This window comes from Amblyomma mixtum, chromosome 10 (assembly GCF_055824585.1).
Source record: "Amblyomma mixtum isolate Tamu chromosome 10, ASM5582458v1, whole genome shotgun sequence".
NCBI classification, from domain to species: Eukaryota; Metazoa; Arthropoda; class Arachnida; order Ixodida; family Ixodidae; genus Amblyomma; species Amblyomma mixtum.
The window spans coordinates 12,668,240-12,693,155 of record NC_143021.1 but is presented as its reverse complement, the minus strand read 5'-3'; the positions used below and the strand labels follow the sequence as shown (position 1 = coordinate 12,693,155).

Genomic DNA, 24,916 nt, shown 5'->3' with positions numbered 1-24,916 from the left:
CTGGCGTTCGCTACAAGGACAACCGTGAACAGGTCAGTGGGTATTACACCCGCTTACTTGAATTTTGGGAGAGAGATCGCTTTTCCGCTAGAGAATGCCCTACTCGACGCGGCGGGGCCTGCGCCCCCTCCGCTTTCGCAGTACGCGGCAAGGCTCCGGGAGCGCCTGGAGGCAGCGCAGCGAGCAGCCCGCGAAAACATCGATGTGGCGCGCATGGAGCAGGCGGATCAGTACAACAAAGGTCGCCGTCACGTCGTTTTCAACACGGGCGACTTAGTACTCAAGAGAACGCACCCACTTAGTAACGCAGCGCGCGGTTTCGCCGCGTCGCTAGCGCACAAGTGGGCTGGGCCGTACGAAGTTACGGCACGGACTACGCCGCTCACCTACCAGTTGCGGTTGTTGACAAACGGCGAAACCGCCGGTCCGGTGCATGTCGCTGATTTAAAGGTTTTCCACCTTCGCAAGGACGGCCGCCGCGGTGGCTCAGCGGCTATGGTGCTCGGCTGCTGACCCAAAAGACGCGGGTTCGATCCCGGCCGCGGCGGCTAGAATTTCTTTGGAGGAGAAATTCTAGAGGCCCGTGTACTGTGCGATGTCAGTGCACGTTAAAGAACCCCAGGTGGTCGAAATTTCCGGAGCCCTCCACTACGGCGTCTCTCATAGCCTTAGTCGCTTTGGGACGTTAAACCCCATAAACCAAACCAAACCAAACCTTCGCAAGGACGATGGCTGCGAAGCGGTGGGAAATCAGCGCGATGCGGCGATCTCACCCCCGGGAGGACGAGCAGGTAGCGGTGCGGTTTGCAACCGACGCTACAACCTGAGGACCAGGTAGCACCCGTGTCTCTCGATCAATTATCACTCGCAGTGCTCTCGCCCTCTCAGTATGTCTTCTAGGAAGCTCCAGCGGACCGACGCCCGTGGCTCGGACTCCAGAAGGCAAGGCAGACCACCGTCGAACGGTGGCCGCCATCAAGGCGCGCCACCCGGCTGGCGGCAGGAGCCGCGCGAGTGGCGCAGGTTCCACGGCCGCGGTGGCCCCCACCGCCCGCCAAACCACATGCCTAACCACTGGAGAGCACCTCCCAGTGGTGCAGGCCAACGCAAGAGGGCCAGAGACGACCAGGCGCAGGGCCCCCCTCAGCACACAGCCGGCGCTTCGGCCGCCGAGCAGCCGCAACCCAAGCGGCCCAGGGTCCTGCGGCACGTGGCCACCTGGACCACGGTCGCCAACGGAGCGGCCATCTCTTACTGCGCGTGGTCCAGGTGGCGGGACCAGGCGCAGCCCCTTCGCGGCGGTGACCTCCAGGAAGTGGCGCTGCCTTTCCGCGGCCTGACCCTGGAGGAGAGAGACCTGCTGTCCCCGGCGGCCGAGGAGCTTTGGAGGGCGCTGCCGGCAGGGCCCCCAGCGGAGCCAGGCGCCTCGCTCCCCAGGCGGCTCGTGAGGAGCCCGTCCAGCCAGCGGTGAGCGGCCCCCCGGCGAGCACCCCTCCCCCCTGCGACGACTTTATGGACCCGGACCCGGAGGTCGTCGAACGCCTACTGGCGGACCCCGGGACGGACGTTTGAGGGGGGGGGGGGAGATGTAGGGTCTGCTCGCGGACAAGTCAAATCTCTCGCCGCTCACCGCCGGTAGTCTCGGACCCCTTCTTCCCGAGTGGTGGGGCGGGGGGAGAGAGGCTGGGAGAAAGCCTTTATAAGGCGAGACCGGAGAGGCTCGCGGCCTCTCGCTCTTGGACCAGCCCTGCAAACGGACCACCTAACCCAGCTGCCACGACGACGACCGGCCCCCCTGATGTGAGAATAAACCCTTTGTACAAAGTCCTGCCTCGAGTGACTGCCTGTGCGCCCCCGCGCAGAGGAATTGCCCACAAACTTCATTTGGTAGATTGCGCTTAACCTCAGCGTTTGTCCAGCTTCTTTGTCCGTGTACAACTAAGCAGCGCAGCATTTATGAGATTCTGAAGGAAGCGGCCGTTTTTTCTCAACTTATTGTAGGTTTTTGTCTCTCTCACTTCTTAACTAGAAAATTTCTTTGAATGAGGTATCCGACACCACTACGAAACTGGAATAACTGGAGCTAGGTCGTTGGGCGAGGCTATGGTCTTGCAGTGAACTTATTTTTGTAGGTGATGTTAATGAACAGTTAAGTGCACATAATTGCCAATCTCACAATAACTGCTATTTTACTGCCCTAACACTAAGACCTCCACTCAGTGCTTTCGCCTCAGACTGCCTTGGTCTCACAAGCCTCACCGGTGGCAGCCCGTGTCATTGCAGAGCAGCAGTGCATAGTTTAACCGCGGCAGCAATGTGCAAGCAGCGGTATAAGGACTCCCCGAGATCTATCAATATGCAATGGAGAATTAGCAATGCCGCATACACGGGGATGAAGTCATTTACGCTGTCGCGTCATACCCTTAAAGCCGAGCTTAAAGTGGTGGAGGCATGAACCTTTTGGTTGACGTGTTCTTTGTTTCAAACATTGCGTATTGCCTCAAGACGCGTAATACACGTACGCTGCGCAATTCACATATGCGCTGTAAATAAGTTATCATCGCATAATTTATATTGAGAGATTTCGGTTTAGGTTTCTGAGCGCTGGGATGTGCTACGACATCAATGTCAGGGAAACCTGGTCACACGGGCCCCACAAGCTGTGACGCACGAATTTCTCCGTCGTCTGCTCTCGTAAACATACTATGCATAGTAGTTGTGGAGGGGCCCCAGTTAGCTGCTGACCCCTAGTTAGGTTCTCATGTCTCCGGCGGTCGGGGCCCTTTGCGTTTGGTGGGTGGTCGGGCATCCCGTGAGCGGGGCCGCACCATTGGGCAATCTTGACGCCCTCCCTACCCTGGCCAGGCAGGCCATCAAGTCGAGATTAATGAAGGATCAGAGCAAGAACTCGCTACCCCATTCCCATCCCAAATCACATAACCCATTTCCTGACAACCTTTTATCCCATCCTCATCTCGCCCATCCTTTCCGCTACCTCCCAGGGGAGATCAGGGGAGTCTCCCCGGGCCCGCTCCCCCGGCTGTGGGTCGCTACAGTAGCATCCTCCATCCCCCCCCCCTTTTTTTACCCTCTTTCCGCGCCCTCGGGTGGTAAAATTATCATTGCCCACGGGCCTATTCTTTTATCTCCGAATTGGATTAAGCCTGTTGTACGTATGTGGTGCAGGCAGGGGCTCGTTATTTTTTATTTCTTTTTAGGTTGCCCCAACCTAATATATATGTCCTGTAGTGCCGGAGCTCCCATTTCGCTGGCTAGCTTCTCTGAAAACAAGCGCTGCGCGCCCGCCGGCGCTCAAAGCAGGCCCAGACTCTCGGACATGTCGCGACGTGCAGCGTGACTATTCCCGACGCCGCGGCGCCGACACGGACCCTTCCTCCTTTCCTCCTCTCCGTCGGTGCGAACTCCTCCGACGCTTGCCGGCTCTCGACCATTGGTCTAATTTTAACGGTGGCCAGTGATTGGAGGATTTGAACGGCTGGCTGCCGTAACCGTTACCAGCGGCTATAAAAACGGAGCCGCGCTGAACCCGAGCAGCAGACGGGCAACAGAAGAGCCATCACGCCGGAGCTACGCTCGCCGCCGGGGCCGCCCTTCTTCTGTGTGCCTGCCCGTGGTGCTCTTGACCCTTGTATCATGTAAAAGCCCTTGTACATACTGTACATAAACGTCCTTTTACTCACCGTCGCCTCGACCGTTTCCTGGCTCGGACCACCAGTCCCAACAGTGGTGGCAGCGGTGGGATGCCTCAGTCCCAACAGTGGTGGCAGAAGTGGGATGCCCCAGTCCCAACAGTGGATGACAGCTGCGGGATCGACCGGCGTCAGCTACCTCGGCGCGGTGAGTGCCTGATGTTTTCCCCTCAATTCGCCAGACTGCTCTAGCACACGTGATTGTAGTTTAGAGTAGGGCTGTGTGTAGCACTGTAGAAAGCTTTGCTGTTTCGAGCCAAGTCGGAGCGCTTTGAAACGAAAGCTGGTGCAGAGGGAGTTAACGAGGCGTTTTGGAAAGAATTACTTGCGCGTGTCATACTAGTAGCGCTATAGACGGCAAGGGAATTCTAAGAAAAGGGCAAACTACAAGAGGCTATTGTGCACGATGGAGAACTTCAAAGTGAAGGAACTCATCGAAATTTGTGAAGAGTTGGGCATTAATTTGGGCCCCGCAAAACGAAAGCATGCGATTCTTGAGATCATGCGGAAGGAGAATGTAACGGCTGAGGAAGCCAATGAGGCCTGGGAAGAGATCACAGAACGCCGTGAGCGCGAGGAGGCCAAAAGGCGCCGTGAGCACGAAGAGGCTGATAAACAGAAGCAGCTTGAGCGCGAACAGGCAGAACGTGAGCGCGAGGAGGCCAAGAGACGCCGTGAGCGCGAAGAGGCAGAAAAACGAAGGCAGCTTGAGATAAAACGGCATGCCCGCGCTAAGAAACTGATGGACCTGGAGCTTGAAGCGCATGAGCTCGATTTCGAGAGATATAAAACATTGTCCGCTCTGCATGAGACTAACGGTCAGAAGCTGAGAGACAGGCCGCAGCCCTTCGTGATCGCCGAAGATATGGCGAAATATTTGGCGGAGTTCGAGCGCGTCTGCGAGAGAAAGCGCGTTGAGCGGTATGGTTGGGCACAGAAGTTGGTAGCCCTGCTTTCCAGCGAAGCGTATGACGTTGTCAAGCGCATGTTGGACGACGGCTTGGCGGACTACGATGAGCTGAAAAGCTTCTTACTGGCGAGATATAACGTGTCACCGCTGGACCTTCGCCAAAGGTACCTGCGTTTAACGATGCGTTTAACCCCATCGTTTAACGATTTTGCCTACCAGTTTAAAGCCGACATTTTAGAGTGGCTCGAAAATGCTGAAGGGTCGGAAGATCGTGACACAGAGGTAGAGTGCGTCGCTGTAGAGCAGAGCTGCCAGTGCGGCACAGAGGAACGTAGTCCGTACGTGGCAGATGTAACTTCTGCTGTAACAGTGGGAATTGCCCCGCATTCGCCAACTGAGAAAACCACTCTACCATCGGATAAGGTAGCCACAGCATCGGACGGTGAAATCGCAGAGGTCGCGCTTATTGAGATTGTGGCGGAGTTACCGGAAAGCGGATCTCCTACCGTGTCGAAAGCAGAAGTTGCCGAACAGGGCAGAGAGGACGTCCGTCTGGACATTAGTGAAAACGCTTGCGCCGACGCAAGCGAGGTAGATGAGGACGGCACACCGTGTTGTGCAGCGCGTTCGGCAGAGATGCAGAAACCCGACACTTACGATCAACGGAAGCAGGCGCATGTAGAGTTTGCGGACGCTGAGTTGTGCGTTAGTGTCTCTGGCGAGGAATGCGAAACGAGTCCCGTGCTTTCGCACTGCTCTGAGCTTTGCGATATTCCAGAAAGCAGCTGCAGTAGCGAGAACACCGCGACTGAGTGCAGAGCCGACCCTCATCCGAAATTGGCTGAAACGCGTCAGGAGCATGACGAGAGCTGTATACCATCACTCATGTCAGTTGAAAACACTGGTTCGTCTGCGCCTGAAGAAACTAAGGTGCTGGACGACAGTGGAGAACAGAACCTTCCAGACGACATGGGGGCTGTAGACGTCAGCCCGTCCGAGAAAGATGAGGACGAATGTGCACTCTTAGAGGCTGACGAGGAAGAACTCAGTTTGGAGGACGCTAGTAAAGGCGCCAAAGACAGGTATGATTTAGGTAGCGCACGTGAATCGGCTGAGAATCATAGTGACATTGTCAGAGAACAGGAACCTAGGCGACGAAAGCAGCATGTGCTTCCTCAGGAGAAAATGATAGGAAAGCACAAGAAAGAAAGCTGCAACCGGAAGGAAAGTAACAGCCAGTTCCGAAAAGTGAGCTATCACCACAAGGTGACCGACAAACAGTGCTGCCGCCGAAAGGACAGTAAAGGCAAGCTCGAGAGAGAGAGCTGTCACCGAAAGACGATGAAAGGCAGGCAAAAGAAAGAGTGGTGCCGCCGAAAGATGAAAGGAAGGCATAAGAAAGACGGTCGCCGCCGAAAAGAGAGAAAGGGCAAGCGCGCGGAGACGGGTTGCCACCATCGGAAGCGCCAACGTCGCCGGCAAAATGACCCTAGTAAAGTCAGTCACGTGGTTAGCCCTGAAACTAACGTCAGAACCAGAGCTAGAGAAAGGTGCGAGGCATCACTATCGCGCAAAGCGAAGCGCATAAGTGTGTCGAGGCACATAGATCTGAGCAGTCGAATAAACTGCAAAAAGAAATCGTGTAAGAATTCGTGCGGGAAAGAGTATCTTGGGGGGAAACTGAGATACAAGAGAGCGCTGCCCGTGAGGCGAAAAATTAAGGAACGGGACAAGTGTGAATCTTGCCGCCAGAACAGAGAGAGCAAGACGCGCAAAGGCACGTGCTCTCATGCGGGCTCTCTCTTTCCGCTGCAGTCACGGGAGAAACCGCGCTCCCACAGAAAGCGGCAAGCGCGCGCAAGGAAAACGCGAGTACGGCTCAAAGAGCGAAATATTGTACGAGGCTGCAGTGACAGGGTCAGGAAAACTGCCAAGAAGAAACTGTCTAAGCGCCCGGCCAAGCACAGTTATCGCCATGAAAAGCCGCGTGTCAGGATAACGCTCTCCAGTAGGCGGAAAATCAAAGGGCTGGGTAGAGGCGAACCGCACATCGAGCGGAAAGGCAAACGGGTGCGCGAGAAATTAGACACTCGGGGAATGTCTCACTTGCCACGAACAAAGAGAACGAGAGAAAGGTCCCACCGGAAGCTTTGCGCAATCGCAGTTGAACGCCGCAGCTGGCGCGCGAAGCGCAAAGAAAGGGACAAGTCGCAAATCAGTGAAAGCGAATCTTTCTCGTTTGTACCGCCCGTAGAAACTGGAAAAACAAGTACAGAGAGAAAGAAAAGCGCGTCTACCGCGAAAGAGGCAGAGATGTTAGCTACCACGGTAGTAGAGAGAGAGAGAGAAAAGTGCAGCACAGCGAAAGAGGCAGAGTCACTAGTTTCCGCTGTAGCGGGTGTCGTTTACCGTCCGTTAGAAGCGAGGAAAACGCGAACGTAGACGCACTAAGCCGTGTGTTCTAAGCAAGGCTGGCTTCGCCTCCTCGTGACCTACATTTTGTCTCTTCGCGAACCGCTGTTAAGTTCGCTCGTAGATCCGGGAAAAATTAATGTCCTCATTTGTGGCCTCAGCTGAGTGTTCTTCTGGCCGAGTGATCTCAAGAGAGCGAATTTGCTTTGCATTCATTTTATTCCGTGTGTTACATGCGTTTGACACTTTGTTTGAGTTAATTACTTTGGAGTTCTTGTATCCCACATGTGTCTCTTGTTGACGAGGGAGCGAAAAGGGGACAGAAATATAGCCAGCAGAGTTTTTTTGACTTGAAGTCTGGTGTTTTGACGGGTGACGGAGGGCACTTGTTCGTGTTGGGTGTTGCCTGTTGTCGGTCGGTTCTTGGCAACATGCAGAACGATCAACGACCGATGCTGAGAAGCAAGCTCTTCTGAAGGACCGAGCGTAGCTGATCCAGTCACCTGGGCGACAAAGCTGCGGAGCAGTGATCCTGTCCTGACGAGCGGGACCTGTTCACGGAAAGGAGCCTGGAGCTACCTGCGGCTGAACACGGGACGAGAACTTGGAGGTGCCTGGCGTAGGAGCGCGCCCCGCATCCGAGCCACGCGGAAGTAGCTCGTCTTCGTGGCGCATTGTCTGGCGGCGGTGGTGCTGTAGTGCCGGAGCTCCCATTTCGCTGGCTAGCTTCTCTGAAAACAAGCGCTGCGCGCCCGCCGGCGCTCAAAGCAGGCCCAGACTCTCGGACATGTCGCGACGTGCAGCGTGACTCATCCCGACGCCGCGGCGCCGACACGGACCCTTCCTCCTCTCCTCCTCTCCGTCGGTGCGAACTCCTCCGACGCTTGCCGGCTCTCGACCATTGGTCTAATTTTAACGGTGGCCAGTGATTGGAGGATTTGAACGGCTGGCTGCCGTAACCGTTACCAGCGGCTATAAAAACGGAGCCGCGCTGAACCCGAGCAGCAGACGGGCAGCAGAAGAGCCATCACGCCGGAGCTACGCTCGCCGCCGGGGCCGCTCTTCTTCTTTGTGCTAGCCCGTGGTGCTCTTGGCCCTTGTATCATGTAAAAGCCCTTGTGCATACTGTACATAAAGTCCATTTGACTCACCGTCGCCTCGACCGTTTCCTGGCTCGGACTCCCAGTCCCAACAGAGGTGGCAGCGGTGGGATGCCACAGTCCCAACAGTCCCTATGTTCGTACCGACCAATATCCGCTCTATCTTTACTTCGCTCCGCCCGCGCAGCCGCCTGCTGATTACGATATCGGCTGCTTGTTTAGCAAACAGTCCATGCATTAGCTAAACGAATGCGTCCAGAGAGTTGTACAGGAATTACCGCACGAGCATGTAACTATCTCAGGAATGCGTCCATGACGACGACTGCATCTCGGCGCTACTTTTGTTTGCATATATCTGCATATATAGGTTAAACAGCCTGTTCTCTTTTGCGCCGATTGTGCGCTTACGTGCTTACGCATTGCGATAACTCTGCAAGAATCGCCTGAAAAAGGGAGCGCCAGCGTAGGGAACGCTTCATAACCAGGATGTTGACACTGCGTAGGCCTGGCGTTTCTTACTCGCTGTAACTCTCTGTAACGTAGTGCCCAGTATTTGAATTTAAATTGGCTTATCTAGAAGTATGTTCGGCGCCCATTTGCGATAAATGGAATGGTTTAATTTGTTGCTCTCAAGCGACGGAGACGACTGCTAGCTGCCGCCGCGGGCGCCCGCAGCGTTAGTCGACAGGCTGGGTCACAGTGACTAGCAGCGGCGCTTCCGGCTCGATGCATTTGCGTCCTAAGATATAAACAGTCCTCGATTTCGGGTCACTTTTGTCGAAATTATGCTCGATGGCCATTTGTACAAGCTAAAACTTGTATTTGTATTTGCTCTCTACAATCGCCGACATCGTACATACGACAGCGGACTCGCTAGGCCTATTCGTAGTGCGGGTGAGTCGAAGAGTGAACATGTGAAATGTAGTCGCTCGTTTCGATTATTAGTTGTGTAGAGGAGGCGTAGACAAGAGAAACAACAGCCATCTTCTCATATATGTGAAGGTTTCACTCGGCTGCCGATACTGCATGGTGCCGGCTGGGACGTCAGGAACGGCATACTTGCCGATCAGCGGACCGTCCACTGAGTCGCAAACGCAGCGCCTGGTCGATGTTGCGCGTCGCCGTTCATAGTACGTCACGTCACTATGCTGTGATGTCACCGCAGTTCTACGTCTCAGATTATCGCGCTAGCGATGGGTCTCGATCGTGAGAAAGAGCATTTAAGGACTCTTTGGAGCTGTATTAAAATATATTTTAGCGTCGGTTGCATCCAATGCTTGGCTGTGGATGGCCTTACATACAGAGGAACTTTTTATAGCCTCAAAATTTAGTGCCTCAAACGCTTTAAGCGTGCCCTCCAGTTTTAGTGCACTACCTCTAAGGCCCCCCTGATCGATTTCGCAGATCTTCGTCTGAACATGCTTAACCTTCAAAACCGAGCCTTCAGCCAGAACCGAAATGAAAACCGAAGTGCTAGCTCACCTTATTCCCATCTGGCCTAAACGCCCTAAATGGTCCGTCATGTTTTTTTAAATAACCGCCAGTTTACATGTTATTGCTTTCCGCCTTGTTTTCACAACTTTGCACCGGTGCAGGGGGCAGGAGTAGCAACGCTTACTGTGGTTCTGTACCAACTGTGCCACATGACTGCCATCGTTCAAAGCGGACGAAGACCTCAAAGAATGGAGATGTCCCTGGACTACTGCCCTCCAAACTCAAGTACGGGTACCTCGGCACGTAACAACACGCATTTGGCGCAGTACACACCGTAAGTCTGCTTCATCGCAATCGAATGGTGGGGCCAGCTTGAACATTGGCACGAAAGGAGACAAGAGCAACATGCTCTGTGTCTCCCCGTGTGGCAGTGTTCAAGTTGTTCCCACATTGAGTCGCACCATCCAACCCAGAAGAGTGCCATTCATTACAGTGCTTATACAGGCCATTCCATATTTATCTGTCCGGGTTGTAAAGATATCTTCCGCGCAAACTACAGTACTAGTTGGTCTCAGTGATAGACCACAGTGTAGTTTACGATAGTCTGCGTTTTCCGATAAATAATTTAACATCATAACTTGCCTAAATTGCCTGGAATCGGCGAAAAACTGAGGTGGTCTGCGCGCAAAATTTTCGTCGAGGCAAGCCGACTAGCCGTTTTTGACAGGCTGCGCCATCTGGCGAACTGTGAGGAAACCAATTTCCCTGCTTGAGCTAGGGCAGGTCTCGCAGTGCCCCAGATGGCGCAGCCTGTCAAATCTGCTGCTCTGCCGCTTCGATGAAAATTCTGTGCGCAGACGACTGCAGTTATTCGCCGATTTCGGACGATGCAGGCAAGTTCCCATGTTAAATTACTTATAAAGAAACACTAACTATCTTAAGCTACCTTGTGGTCTGTAGTACAGCACTAATGGGCAAGTTGTTTGACAGCCGTCGCCGTAGCTCAGAGGTAGAGCACCGGACGCGTAATTCGGAGGTCGTGGGTTCGGATCCCACCGGCGGCATGTGGTTGTTTTTTCTTCGGCTTTTCTAATCAATTAGCTTTAAGCGATAATATATTCAGTAATATTCTAAATCGAACAACACGACAAAATAAATAAATTAATTTAAAATCCCCTCTGACCTTTGGCTTCTGTCACTGTTCGCTTCTCTCTTACCTATATAAAGTTTTGTTTGTTAAACGTTGACTCCGGCCCATTCTCGGCCTTGCGACTAGCGAAAGCTGGGCACCAAACGATCACACCCTCTGTGAACTTTCGTAGCTCGTTCCTGGCTGAGCTTGTCACGCTGACTCGTAGCCATCTCCTGAGACCGCTACCGCCACACGCAGTAAGGCTGTCTAAGGGCGCACGCAACAAGTGCGCATTTCTGGCAATCAGCCAAGATTTCGTAAAGGCTACTTGACAATCGACCATATCCGTACTTTCAATCAGGTGATAGAGAAATGCGCGGAATATAACCAGCCCCTTTATATAGCTGTCAATGATTACCAGTAAGCAGTTGACTCAGTCGAAACCTCAGCAGTCATGTAGATATTACGGAATCAGGGTGCAGATGAGCCTCATATAACAATACAGGATGATATCTACAACGACTGCACAACTACCATAGTCCTCCATAAACTCAGCAATAAAATTCCTATAAGAAAGGGCATCGGCAGTGAAACACGGTCTCACCAATGCTATTCTCCGCGTAGTTACAGCGGTTTTCAGAGGCCTGGAGTGGGAACAGTTGGGCATCCGAGTTAATGGACATACATTACTAACGGAAAGAAACATGGAAAGCTATGGAAAGGTTTTGGGGTCAAGTAGTTCACTATTTCCTTCGCTTTTATATACTTTTCCGCGAACAAAATAACCAGTAGTTAGTCAGCACTCGTCTCGTCTCTCTTTTCTCCTGTTTTTTGCGCTGCTTAACATTTAAGACGGTGACATCCTTTTCTCCACTTATGCTGGCGCAGCCGGCTCTCAGAAACAGGCGTATCTCTTAAGTGCAGACAACGGTCTCGTTTCAATATTCGGCGTGCGATTGCAGCAGAAGTCCGGCTGCTTCTTTCAGCACAGGATCCCTAACGTCTTCGGAAGTTCCTTCCTGCGACGTTTTCCAAAGTGGCTAAAGCAAGCTCACGATTCTCAAACCCAGTCAAAACGAGGCCATGTAATGTAACAAACGTGCTCCTCATCCTCAAGCCGTTTTGCACGGAATCCAGAGCAGCCACACGGGAGAACGAAGCCGAGCATACTTCCATGCTTTTTGGGAGATTATCCATGCCAAGTCGACTGCTCACGTTGCTAGATAAACAAGCAGCAGCCCTTTGCACCGCTAACCTCACCTGGGGCACAGCAGGAAGATAGTCCAGGACCTCCACGAGATGCAAGGAAATCCCGGCTAGCTCCCGTGAACAAAGGCACAATACTAAAAAATGAGCGGACGCTTAGACAGCCCAGCCTGGATTGCGATAGCACAATGCGCATTATGTGGCGTTTTGGTGGAGTCGCCGCCGGCGAGAACGCAGACTTTGGTTAAACGACGGCAGCAAGACCACTGTGCGATAGTCTGGCTGTTTAACACACGGGATGTTTGGCTACTGCAAAGGTGTAGCGAGATTCATTTCTATGCAACACGAAAAAAAAAGAACAACAATGTCGTAGTAATCTGAAGCACCTACCAGCAGATCGTACCTGTTCACACAGGCGCGGGTTCGTATTCCGACCACGGCTGTGAGGCGTTCTATTCCGAAAGCAATATTTTCTTTCTTTTGCCGCGCCGAATGTTATCTACCAGTGTTATTTAGACTGCTTTGCTTTTAATCTTGTACAACGCTTACGCTGTTCTGTATATGTCCGCCGTTTTTGAATTTGCTTTTACGTGTGTCGTTTACTTGGACCCGAACTAGGCGCTGGCTATGGGTCCAAAAAGTGTTTGTATTTCCTGTAAAAGAAATTCGAAAATAAATTGAAATTGAAATTGAAACACTACTCCCAAGAACGGCCTTTAGCGTAGCGGCGGCCACTTGGCACGTTTGACCTTTAGAATGACCCCTGACGTCATACCATGCCCAGTGACATCACAGCGTGACGTCACTGACCAGGAGCGAGGAACGCGCTACCAACTCGGCTCGTCGGGTAACGGCGGCCGCTTGCCACGGCGCGCCGCGCTCTTCCCACTAGAGGCGTTGCATATGCGGTATAAAACACCTGCTTTCCCGGCCGCGGCGGCTGAATTTCTTTGGAGGAGAAATTCGAGGCCCGTGTACTGTGCGATGTCAGTGCACGTTAAAGAACCCCAGGTGGTCGAAATTTCCGGAGCCCTTCACTACGGCGTCTCTCATAGCCTTAGTCGCTTTGGGACGTTAAACCCCATAAACCAACCAACCAAAACACCTGCTTTCGCAACCAACCAGGCTTAACCAAAGCTAAGCCCCCGCCCTTTTTTTTTCTTCATTTCACTTCTTCCTCAGGGTGTGCCACGAGTAAACAAAAAACACGTCAGTGGGCCTCCTTATGCTATGGCTTAATAATTGCGTTCCTGCTAGTCGTCATCATCAGTGTGACTGCGCCTACTGCACTGCAAAGGCCTCTCCCATATCTCTCCGATTAACCCTGTCTGTGCCAGCTGCGGCTCCCTGTCCACGCAGACTTAATCACTTCCACCCACCTAACTTTCTGCCGCCTCTTGCTACGCTTTTCTCCCCTTGGAATCCAGTCTTTTACCCTCAAAGGAGCTCTGAAGGGTGGCTCTGAAGGGGCTCCCAATTAAGTTGCAGTATGCCTAGGATGTTAAAGGACGCCGCTTCACAAATATCCTCCAGCAAGAATTTTCTTAATGTGTTTTGTGGAAGCTGAGTTATCTCCCATCAAAAAATTCAGGGGGGCACTTTGTTGGCCTAAAGTGCGGAGGCGAAAGCCTTAAGCGCGGTGTTTCTGCTTGTGTCACTGATGCGTTTTAAGATGTTAGGCTTCGCCTCTAAGAGTGAAACGCGACAGCGTCTTGCAACGCTGCCAGGGAGTCCACAGAACACCATCGCCCGTTCGGCTCTGCGCCTTGCTCGTCGGTAAATTGGTTTTTGAGGAAAGGAAATTATCTGTCTCGCATATCTCGGTGTACACCTGAAACTCGCCGAAACGGGAAGGGAGAAAGATGGGAGTGAACCAAGACACCGGCCGCGGCCACCATGGGAGCTGCGTGATTTCAGTAAGAGGCGTCACGGCGAACCAATGGCAGCCCTTTGCTGGTGGCGTAAAGAGCGCGGCATGACGCGTTGCTCGCGGATTCGGGCGAAAGCTCAGCACTGCAGGTCGCCGCGAGGGGAGGAAGCGCAATTTTTTAAAATTACATTGTAAATGATCGGTTCGCTTTAGAGGTCTAGTACGCGGCAGGAACGCTCGGTGGCCTGTACTCTACGTAATGCAAGAATATTATAGACAACCTCGAACACCCTTTTCAGGGACCTTTTAAGGGCCACCGGTTATCTTCCCCTCGCATTACATGCCTAGCCGAAGCCCATTTACTCCTTTTGCTTTGCACTAGAATGTCATTATCCCGTGTTTGATCCCTGGCCCACTCTGCATCCTTCATCTCTCTTAACGTCATCATCATCATCAGCCTGACTGCCTGAAGAGGGATCAGCCTGAAGAGTGATCACTGCATCACAGAAAGAGTTGATCACACACCGATCAACACACATACACCCACATGCTCACATATTTTCACGATTCCACCCATACACTTGCGACTTGCGATGTATTCCTTCACCTGGCTCCAAACAAGTTCTGTGGGATTGAACTCGCAGTGGTATAGTGGTAAACGAAGCACTTCGTGGCCATGGGTAGCTAGGATGTCGATGCGGTACACAACGCTGGGTGTGTTTACCTTTTGAGAAAGCTCCAGCAGTTCTGCCCTCACCATGTCCTGTGACCAGGGAAGGAACGCCTTTCCTTGTGAGCCAAAGCTGAATATCGGCTTTGAGCGCAGACTTGGTAGGCGATTTTTCAAGAGCCACGCTATGATATAGAACATAGTCTATGACTACAGTGCTATTGGTCGGAATGTTTGGCAAAAGCTTGTCGGTGAGCCACTTCTCAAAGTAGTTGCAATCCATCTCAGAGTGGTAGTCAGCGTGGTTTCCCTTTGCCCTGAAGAAGTCAGCAACGCCTTGCACGAAACCTGTTGCACTGCTTCCAGCATGTACAAGGATCAAACGGCCCCTTTGCCCGAAGGTGCAGTCAATCCCGTTGTTAAAACTTTCAGGAAGGCATCCTGAGATGACTTCACAGTCTTGCCCTGCCAGACGTCTTGTTTTGTGTACCCTGCGTTGACCCAGGTTTCATCTAGGTAGACGATGCACCTGTAAATGCAAAACAACCAAGTGCACGAGTTAATGCTTGTAAGCAAACAAACACACTCCAGCATGTAAGTAGGCAACACACTGCAACAAACACACTGCTGACCACTGTCTCACAAACAGCCGCTCAAAGACACTCGAGAAAAAGAATTATCTCCGCTTTATTGCTCCCTTGCTCGGGCTTATATTTCGCGCCCAGGCGGCATTTGATAGCCAGTTTATATTCACTGTATGTTTGCATGGGGTACTTGACTAATTCGGAAACATTTGAAATCTCTTCACTTGCGGCGATTGCGAACAAAAATCGCCAACGTTCGCCGCAGTAGCGCCAGTAACTCGCACCACCGGAGGAACGGATAGTGTACAATGGGTGTTTATTCGTTCCTACGGTGACGACGAGATGCCATTACCCATTGCAGTGCTACGACATTTTTGGCAGTTTTGTTGCTTTTGCTTGCCGCACCAAATGAAATTTAGCGATTAAATCTCGCCCACGCAGACACATGCCACACCCAAACGTAGCGAAAAAACTGGCCGTGAAACGTCACCTCTACGAAAAAGGTCCTCAACAGCAACGTTGTTAAGATGATTTCTTTTAAATGTGTTATTCTGAAGCAACATTCACTGTTACGACTACGAGGCTGCAACGCTAACATCAACCTCTATATGAAGGCAATCTAAACGCGTTCTGTAAGAAAATAAGCAAGGAACGACCTGTAATTGCCTGTCCTCGGAATTCCTTGATCGCGCGTATGTAACCTGCCGCGCCAGGCTACGATGTCACTTCAAGGTTCCGTTTTCTTTTATGCGAAGCATATTACTAGAGGTACACTACAGCCCTTCGCCGTGGTTACGCGCCGTGCACACCACGTGACATATGACGTCACGACAGAGGAAGATGAGGGTCCACCTCGCGCCGTCGCTGTGGTTGCACGCCGTGCAGACCACGTGGTACAGTGACGACACACCACGTGACATAGCACGTGACACATGACGTCACGACAGATCGCCGTCACGCGCTGGGAGAGGGAGAACGATGCCATCACCCAGACACCGGAATGTCCTCGAGCGGCATTCCCGCGCATTTCGAACGCGCGTTCACACTCGGTGTAGGTGAAACGCTCGCTCCACCGGGCAGGCGGACGCGGCTTCCGTGGCAATCCAGGCGCCCACCCAACGCGCGTCTCGGGGTTAGTCGGCGTTCCGCTGTAGCCATGCCGTTGTCTTCCCCCACGACGAAGGCTTCTAGTGGTTGTATTAAAATGATCAAGTATTCAACGAAGGAAAGTCATGTATTAACAAGCCTAGCCATCAATATGCTTCGCATCTGACCAGGGTTAACCAAGTTAAGCCTCAGCCATTTTTTCAAATGTGAATCCGATGTCCTTCATCAACCTCCAAAACGTTTTTTTTTTTTTTTGAAGTTCGGCAGGTCGTCGTCCTCATTGACAGCTTTTAGCACGCTCTCCAGTGTTGGGACTTCCCTCTTCGCTTACATACTGTGCACTTTCAGAGGAATGGCATCGACTGTGAAGCTCTTATTCTTGACTGTTCGCGAGCTTGAAATCTTCACGTCGCGGGGTCTTCGGAGACGCCAAAGGCCCACACAGACGCTCCGCCTTGATTTTGGCAATGGTACTGAGAGATACTCCGGTCTCTTCGCTCGCAGCACTCAGTACTTCCCAAACAGATTTCTCCGGAAAACGGATCCTGGTACGGGAGTACACATTTGCAATTACTTGCTTGTCATGCCTTGACACCGCAGCCAGGTTTGCGGAGACAGCGAAAACGTGAAATGGAAAAAGACGACAAACGCAAAATGCAAAATCACAGATTGCGATCGATTCGCTCGCAATAAGAGCTTTTTTGTGACGCTGATGACAAACGTATTATCCACGAAGCCTGCCGGCAAAGCATTTCTTATTTTTCGGCCACCACAAGCAACGCACTATTTCGTGTCGCGTATGCAGGTTGAGCAAAAAAGAGCGCTAGAGGCACTTGGAGGTCTTCTGCTGCGTTGCCGTTATAAATCGAGGCGCATAACGAAGTGATGCTGGCACGCAGAACGCATAGCCGCGAAGCCCCCCAAAACATTCCGAAGCTACGCTGGCCGCCTGTTGCGCCGTCAATTACAGGTTTCCTTCCATTTCTAACATTCTTTTTTCCGTCTTCCTCGTGTGATAAGAGCTCCTAGTGGTTTCGAAACAAAATTTATATACTTCAATACCGATCAAACGCGTAATCTTCGCGCACGTTTGGCAGCCTCAGAGATCTGTGGTAATTTTCTCCTATTTCGTCATCCCGCTTGTACTTGCCAGGTTGGCCTCTGCGGTGATACCACTATTTTAGTCCTTGCTCTTTTCTATACCTTACAAGAGCTTTGTTATCAGTAAGTGTGATGTTTTTGTGGTAGGTGCTGGTATTCTATCGATACAAGCCAACTCAATTTCTCCTCAGTGTCCCTTTAAGAATTTGGTTAAAAAGTTCTTTGTTTCTTTTCATCTCCCTTTTCTGATAATCTCGAATGCATTCGTTCGTTACAGCAAAGATAAATTTCCTAAATATTGCCACCCTGCTGTCTGAAATTGGAACAATCAGATTGAATTTCTCAATTTCTGTCGTTTGACCCCCATTAAGTGCGCTTGTATGAAGGCCGAGGGGCAATTCTGCTCAGCTTATTGGTTTATTGGGGTTTAACGTCCCAAAGCGACTAAGGCTATGAGGGACACCGTAGTGAATGGCTCCGGAAATTTCGACCACCTGGTGTTCTTCAACGTGCACTGTCATCGCACAGTACGCGGGGCTCTAGAATTTCGCCTCCACCGAAATTCGACCATCCATCCACCCGCGTCTTTCGGGTCAGCCTCCGAGCGCCGTAACCATTGAGCTACCACGGAGGGGCTAATTCTCTTGCGGTGACAGTCGACCGCTTACATGGTAAAGTCCTACCTGATGTTTACGTTCGACAGCAGACAGCTAATGGCCAATACGAATCGGATGTTACCGGCGTGGTCCATTTCCTGTTCATGCGTCAGAATTCTTCGCCTACATACGTGGCGTCTGAAAACGTACACCCGTCGTCAAAGGTGAATGGAAGGCGACTTTGTAAAAAAAAAAATTAATTTCTTTAAATCTAAAGCATAATGTCCATATCTGTTGGTGCACAGTGCAATTCGCAAAATCACAATTAGGTTGCACATATGTATTCAAGGATGTATGAATTGGGGGGCCAATGACTAAATTTTTTAGTGAATATTGCCTTCCATTTACTTTTGACGGCACCTGTACATATATACTGCGCTGCAGTCCGTCTGATTTTGAACGTGCTAGCAAGCTTCTCCGGCAAACAAGTCTAGTCCTATAGTAGACCGCAAACACTGGGCTATGTTCGGAACAGGGCAGGACTTGATGCCCATGTTTCATGCCAGCGGGCCTTGCTTGATCCCAAAGCATTCTTCGGCGTCATGTGCAGGTCATCAATGTCGCTAGCGGTGGCCTGCATGAGAAAAGATAGCAATGGCCTCATGATTTCCTCCATAGACAGACGTTTCTTTTCTTCTTCCTTCACAGATCTGGAGATACATTCGCAATTTTTCGCCTGTCGCACCTCTGGAGCAGCTTCCTGTCTATAGTAGCAACCGTGCTGATCGGAGTGTTCGTGAGTCTCCTCACCGGTAAGAGCAGTGCCCCTTCTCATTATCCTTCAGGATAAATAAATTGGTTTTTGAGGAAAGGAAATGGTGCAGTATCTTTCTCACATATCTCGGCGGACACCTGAACCGCGCCATAAGGGAAGGTAGGAAGTTGAGAGTGAAAGAAGAAAGAGATAAAGAGGCGACGTAGTGGAGGTCTTCGGAATATTTTCGACCACCTGGGGATCTTTAACGTGCACTGACATCGCACAGCACACGGGCGCCACTTGCGTTTCGCCTCCATCGAAGCGCAGCCGCCGCGGTCGAGTTCGAAACCGGGTACTCCGGCTCGGTAGACGAGCGCCTCAGTGGTAAGGCGCTCGTCTACCGAGCCGGAATACCCGGGTTAGAACCCGACCGCGGCGGCTGCGCTTCGATGGAGGCGAAACGCAAGAGGCGCCCGTGTGCTGTGCGATGTCAGTGCACGTTAAAGATCCCCAGGTGGTGGAAAATACTCCGAAGACCTCCACTACGTCACCTCTTTATCTCTTTCTTCTTTCACTCTCACCTTCCTACCTTCCCTTAAGGCGCGGTTCAGGTGCCCGCCGAGATATGTGTGATAGATACTGCGCCATAAAGTTCCTCGTTTTTGTAACCTGCATAATATTCGCGCCTTAAAATTAACCCGCCATTCATCGAATATTCGGTATTGCATTTCTGTGATGTTTTGACAACGTCCCAGCTAGCTCTAACTTTTCTGCACATTGTAGCGAACAAGTCCTCCAAGTCGCACGTACACGAACGATGAAACGAAAATCGAACAGCGGAGAGCGTAGGCGCCTCGTGTTCCGTATTTAATTTCTTCGTGATTCTAAACACCACTCCCTGTGTAAAAGTTATGTTCGCTCTCCTTCATCGCAGATGTCCTTCACACCTTGGTGCATTAGGCGCGAAGCTTTACATTCCGCAATTTAAGTTTTTTGCGCCCTCAGTCGTCTTTACGAGTCATTTTAGGAGAGTATTGAAAGCCATTTACTCTTGTTCTTCATTTATTCTTTATTCAATTTTTACCCCGCTTAGCCCGAAGCCGCTAGAGCAAGGGGGGTTACAATGATGAAAAAACCACACCTTCATTCATACAGCACACTTGCTGACCTGAAAGGTGATTCCATTCACTGATAGAACGCACAAAAAATTAATTTGCATACATATTAGTTCTGGTACGGTATTCCAAAATCTTATTGCAATGATCAATACGAGAAGAGACATAATGGGGCCTGTGTAAAGATTTTTTCTTTTGAATGTCGCTTTTATCATGAAATATTTAATAAAGGAGTTTAAGGCGTAATTCTCTTCTTCGAGAACAAAGACTTCCCCACCCTAATTCGTTTTTCATGTCGGTGCAGCTATCACCTCTGCAGTATCGACGTAGGACGAACCTTGCAGCTCTGTTGTGTATTTTTTCAAGCTTATTGCACAATGTTATTTGCCATGGGTCCCACACCGTACATGCGTATTTGAGCATTAGCTACCTCATTCACCAGGCGAAAAGTTTTATATGTCGCTTTTTAAAAACTTTTTTGCGCTTCCTCTCAGCCTATGATGTCAAGATCTAATAAGTTCATCTCTTTTTTCAGGCGAAAGCAAGATCAGAATCGAAAGACCTGACTTGTGCAGCGATTATTTCATGCGAGTGTGGCGAGCATCCAGGTGTTCATGGGCTCATTCTCCAAGCCAAGTGAGCTATTTTATGCTGAGAACCGGACAGGTGTAAAGAACGGAAAGCTTGGCCTATTGCCACACGATCACACATGAGGAAACCAAAAGGAGGAGCGTTAATCAAACATGATAGTCGAACTGACGCGGTCACAGCTTAGCCCCATGCTTCGTACAAGCTAACACTTTTAAGTATTCCTTTATACGACAAATCACTTGCGCGTGCAACATTTTAACTAAAGAAACATAACGCAGGGACAAAAACACGACGACGAACACTACCACAAGACGGGACGAGCGCGAGCTTTCAACACAGCGTTTATTACGAAAGGGAGGTGGTGAGGAATCGCGGCTTCGGCCGCTTATTTGTTTTTTCAGCCAGCGTCCGCTCCGGCGGACGCGGTTGTTGCTGCGACGCGCGTCTTTTCTTTTCTTTCACTCTTTCCTCTAATCTTTAAACTCTCCTCTATCTGCACGTGGCAGCGGTAGTGACTCGGCACGAGCCAGTTGGCAGGCCCGTGCAATTTCCTTTTCATCGTTCTCTCAGTCGCAACAACAAGGAGCATATATACCCTTCTGAATCAGCGGAAGGGAAACAACAACACGAAACGGCGCAAAAGTTGCTAACGGAAAGCCGAGCCACGTGCTAAGCCAAAAAAAATTGGCGGGGGCTTAGCTTTGGTTAAGCCTGGTAGGTTGCGAAAGCAGGTGTTTTATACTGCATATGCAGCGCCTACAGTGGGAAGAGCGCGGCGCGCCGACCCGACGAGCCAAGTTGGTAGCCCGTCTCTCGCTCCTGGTATGACGTCACGCCATAACGTCACTAGCGCCTCTAGAGGGAGGAGCCGCGCAGTGCGCCGTGGCAGCTCCGCCGCGCCCATGCTAACTCCGCGAGCTGGGGCCCTGTCTCTCGGTCTGGCGCGGCGTCACATGGTTACGTGACAATGGTGTGTGCGCGCGCCCTCTCCCGGCAGCTGCGCAGTGCGCCGTGGCAGCTCCGCCGCGCCCATGCTAACCGCGCGAGCTGGGGCCCTGTCGCTCTCGGTCTGGCGTTCGTCACGCCAGACCGGAATGGTGGAAGCGCCACGACCACGCTAATGGCTTGAAAGTGAGAGCAGTATTGCTTTCGCAATAAAAAAATTAGCTCTTCCCTTGGTAATGCCCCAGACGGCCTACTGAGACATTTATCCCCTGCCCGAGCTATCTCAAATCTTCCATAATTTTTCTTGCCAGATCAATGCAGTGTCGTTACAAAGTGATCGTCTTATCGAACAATAGATGGCAAGGCGGTCGCGTCGCACATTTTACAATGGGTAGCCAGATGGCCATCTGTGGAAATGCTACAGACTTTTTTATTGTGCTCTGGAATACGCACGTTCAAGCATATGCTAGTTTCAGCTATGCAGTACCTTCCACATGAGAGTGGAATTTTTTAGACAACCACCCTCCTGAAGGTCACATCAGGATCTTTGTGTTTAAATGGGCAGTCCGGTTCTCGCGTTCGCGTGGGGAAGCTCTTTTTGCACAAACTAAAAAGCTTTTTTAAGCCCTCAACAAAGCCCTCACGTTGCCCTACCTACCTTTGATTGTGAGAAACCTTATACAGGTAGGCAATCACAGCTACTCTTTCTTCCTTCGTTCTCTTCTCTTCCGCTCTCTGTTCGTCACTCATGCGTGAAGCGACCTTCTCTTTGCGATGAAAGCTTTCAGCGACTGAAACAGTAGCATGTTTAGGGTAGCCCGCCGCCTCCAAACGCGCCAGCTGCTTACTGACACTTTCATCCACGGCGTGATCGCATGACTTAGAGAGCGCTCGACAAGAAAGGGCAGTGCTTCTCGCGACCAGCTTTGAGTGTGCACAACTGTACGGCAAATGAGGTTTGTTAGCTGTATGCTCACAGAGTGCGTATTCCAGAGCACAATAAAAAAGTCTGTAGCATTGCCACAGATGGCTATCTGGCTGCGCATTGTAAAAAGTGCGACACGGAACCACCTTGCCATTTCTAATTCCATAAGACGATCACTTTGTATCGACACCGCACTGATCTGACAAGGGAAATCATGGAAGCTTTGGAGATATCTCGGGCAGGGGATAAATGTGTCGGTAGGCCGTCTGTGACAATATCAAGGAAATGGCTCGATTTCTTGGCTTAGCACGTGGCTTGGTTGTTCGTCAGCAACTTTTCCGTGGTTTTGTGTTGTTCTTTGCCTTCCGCCGATTCGGAAGGGTATATATGCTCCTTTCCGTGATAAACACTTTGTTGAATGCTAGCGCTTGTCCCGTCTCGCCGTCGTCGTGTTTTTAAGGCGAAGGCCTTTAATGGCTCATGCTCGCGGTGTCCGTCCGTGCACTGGAATCGTGCCAACTCGGGCCTCTCCTCCGCGCAGCTGCGCAACCCCCTCCCCTCCTTAGCAACCAGCGCGCCGGTGAGGGGCGCAGCTGCACATAGCAACCGTGACGTCACACAGTAGCGGTAGAACGAGCGCGCACGCGTCGGCGGTGGCAGCTGCACCGCCGCTCCTTCGCCAGACGTCTCGTCGCAGTCGAGCGAGTGAGACGCATGGCTCCGAAGCGGCCCAGTGATTCCGCGCTTAGCGGTTCGGGGAAGCGGCAGTGTATTGGCTACAAGGCTTTCGCCAAGCACACTTTGGAATTTTCAGTTTCTTCGGTAAATTTTGTTCATGAGCTATCTTTCTTTAGTTTGGACGTATTACCAACACGCCCAAGCCTATTCAATTCGGAATCCTTTAGCCGTCAAATTCATATTGCATGATGACCTAACAAACCACTTCATGTTATCTTTATTACAATTAATTTGCTATTTCTCAATTTAAAATGTTGTTTGTCTTTTAACGTTCTGTACTCTACATCAAAATTGAGTTAGTAATATGTACAAGAACGTTACGCTAATACTTACTGGCTGGTCTTCCACTCACTATCCATGGGAACAGTTTCGTGATACTGTCGCGCCCTGCCAGCTTGGAGCACATAAAATCATTCAGGTAATAACCAAATATAAAGTGAACAAAGCTGCGCAAAGAAGCACAGCGTTCAATGAGATCTTGTCTTTTTCTTGGCAGGGGTACGTTCTTTTTGCGGGTTTTATTGTGTGTGAACCGGGTATATTTGCTGGTATTGGCTATTACAGCCCAGTTTTCATTTTCTCTTCCTTTTTTCTACAGAATGTCAATCCTCAGAATGCAAAGGACGCCACGCAAAGCAAGAATTGCGAGGACGAAAACCTCCTTGACCATAGGAAAGAGACCTCGGTTTAGAGAAGGGCTAAGAAAAAAATGATCGATAGCTACAAGCAATGACCAGAACCAAGAGCACAAGTTAAAATTTCCAGCGGAAAGGAACGACAATTATCCAAGAATTTTGTTTTGCTGGGTCCACTTTACTACCTCATGAACATCCTGCCATTATGACCCTGCTGCTAATCACCACTGACACTGAAGCAAATCTCCATGTCAGTGCACCATTAAATGTGGGCAACGTTGGTATCACTTCTTGCCAACTTACGGAACTACCTGAATAGGAATGGTTTGTGTTCTGGCTAGTTTCACAATAAAGCCGTTCACAAACCTTTCACACTAAAGCCTAGCTGCAAGGCAGCGCTTGTAGTGTCTACCCTTCTCCTTTGTCCTTCTTCCGTGGGAGTTGAATTTTGTATTCAAGATGAGTTGCTTTAACACTGGAGTAACTGCAGGTGCTACGTAGCTTTACAAGAAAAGAAGACCGTCTTGAATGTCTTTCTCAGCTTCTCTTCTTGCCTTGTAAAGCTTTTCAGCGCCTACAATTTGCCTGCATAAGTAAATATCCTGCCACATACATTCCTGGCGGTGTCACAGAAGCAAGGTTTGCACATCGATTAGTAGGCTGCAGTTATTAGGGAGAAAGCGAGCGAACTTTAAACACTGCTGGAAAGCAGCGTCAGCAAGCAGTAGATAGCAACGTGCTACAAGCACTAAAGAAGGACCTCTGCCGAGTCCGATCACTCACTTGATACACGGGTTAAGAGAGAAAAATCTCAGGACAGTATGAATGGACGGAGGCGCATTTTGAAGACCCTCGAACATTATTCAGAAGTAGTGCACCGACATGCTGCTAAAGAAAAGCATGTATAACTTGCACTCGACCATAGGCCTGGAACGTAAAGAGTAACAGAAAAGACTGAAAAGCAAGGGAACCACAACGTTTACCGAAAAAGTGATTCGGGTAAACTTGGAAGCGAGGAAAATAACTTGAACTTCGACGTTCATTCCGTTGCGAAATCAACTGTTCCTTTTTCTGTACCGCTTACCTGCTATATCCTTCCAAAATAATCTCAGACCGTGATAATTTCTGCTGATTTTCTCAACCATTAGATAAACTGATTTGAAAACAGAAGCACATACATCCACGCCCACAAAAGCAGGAAGTGGCCGCAGTCCCAAGCGAAGTCTTACAATTGCGTTTCATTGCTACGAGTTTTGCTTTCAGTGTGCGAGCACTAAGGCTTCCAATCTAAAACATACCGTTGTCTGAGTGTCTGAAGCCAGCTAGACATGCAGAAATAAAATAAATGCTGCTGTCATTGCGCAGCGCCTGGGCTTCG

General features: G+C 50.8%; 1 protein-coding gene across 1 annotated transcript in view; it reads left to right on the top strand.

The window, feature by feature from the left end:
• LOC149325158 (sodium-coupled monocarboxylate transporter 2-like) overlaps positions 1 to 23,700 on the top strand; it is a 194,356-nt gene extending 170,656 nt beyond the window's left edge. Inside the window, exons 13-16 of the mRNA XM_089563580.1 lie at positions 9,728 to 9,900; positions 18,541 to 18,644; positions 20,240 to 20,340; positions 23,502 to 23,700. Coding sequence (XP_089419706.1) covers positions 9,728 to 9,900; positions 18,541 to 18,644; positions 20,240 to 20,340; positions 23,502 to 23,594 — 471 coding nt within the window. The 3' untranslated portion in view covers positions 23,595 to 23,700. The remainder of the gene's footprint in view (positions 1 to 9,727; positions 9,901 to 18,540; positions 18,645 to 20,239; positions 20,341 to 23,501) is intronic.
• The last annotated feature ends 1,216 nt before the right edge of the window (positions 23,701 to 24,916 follow it).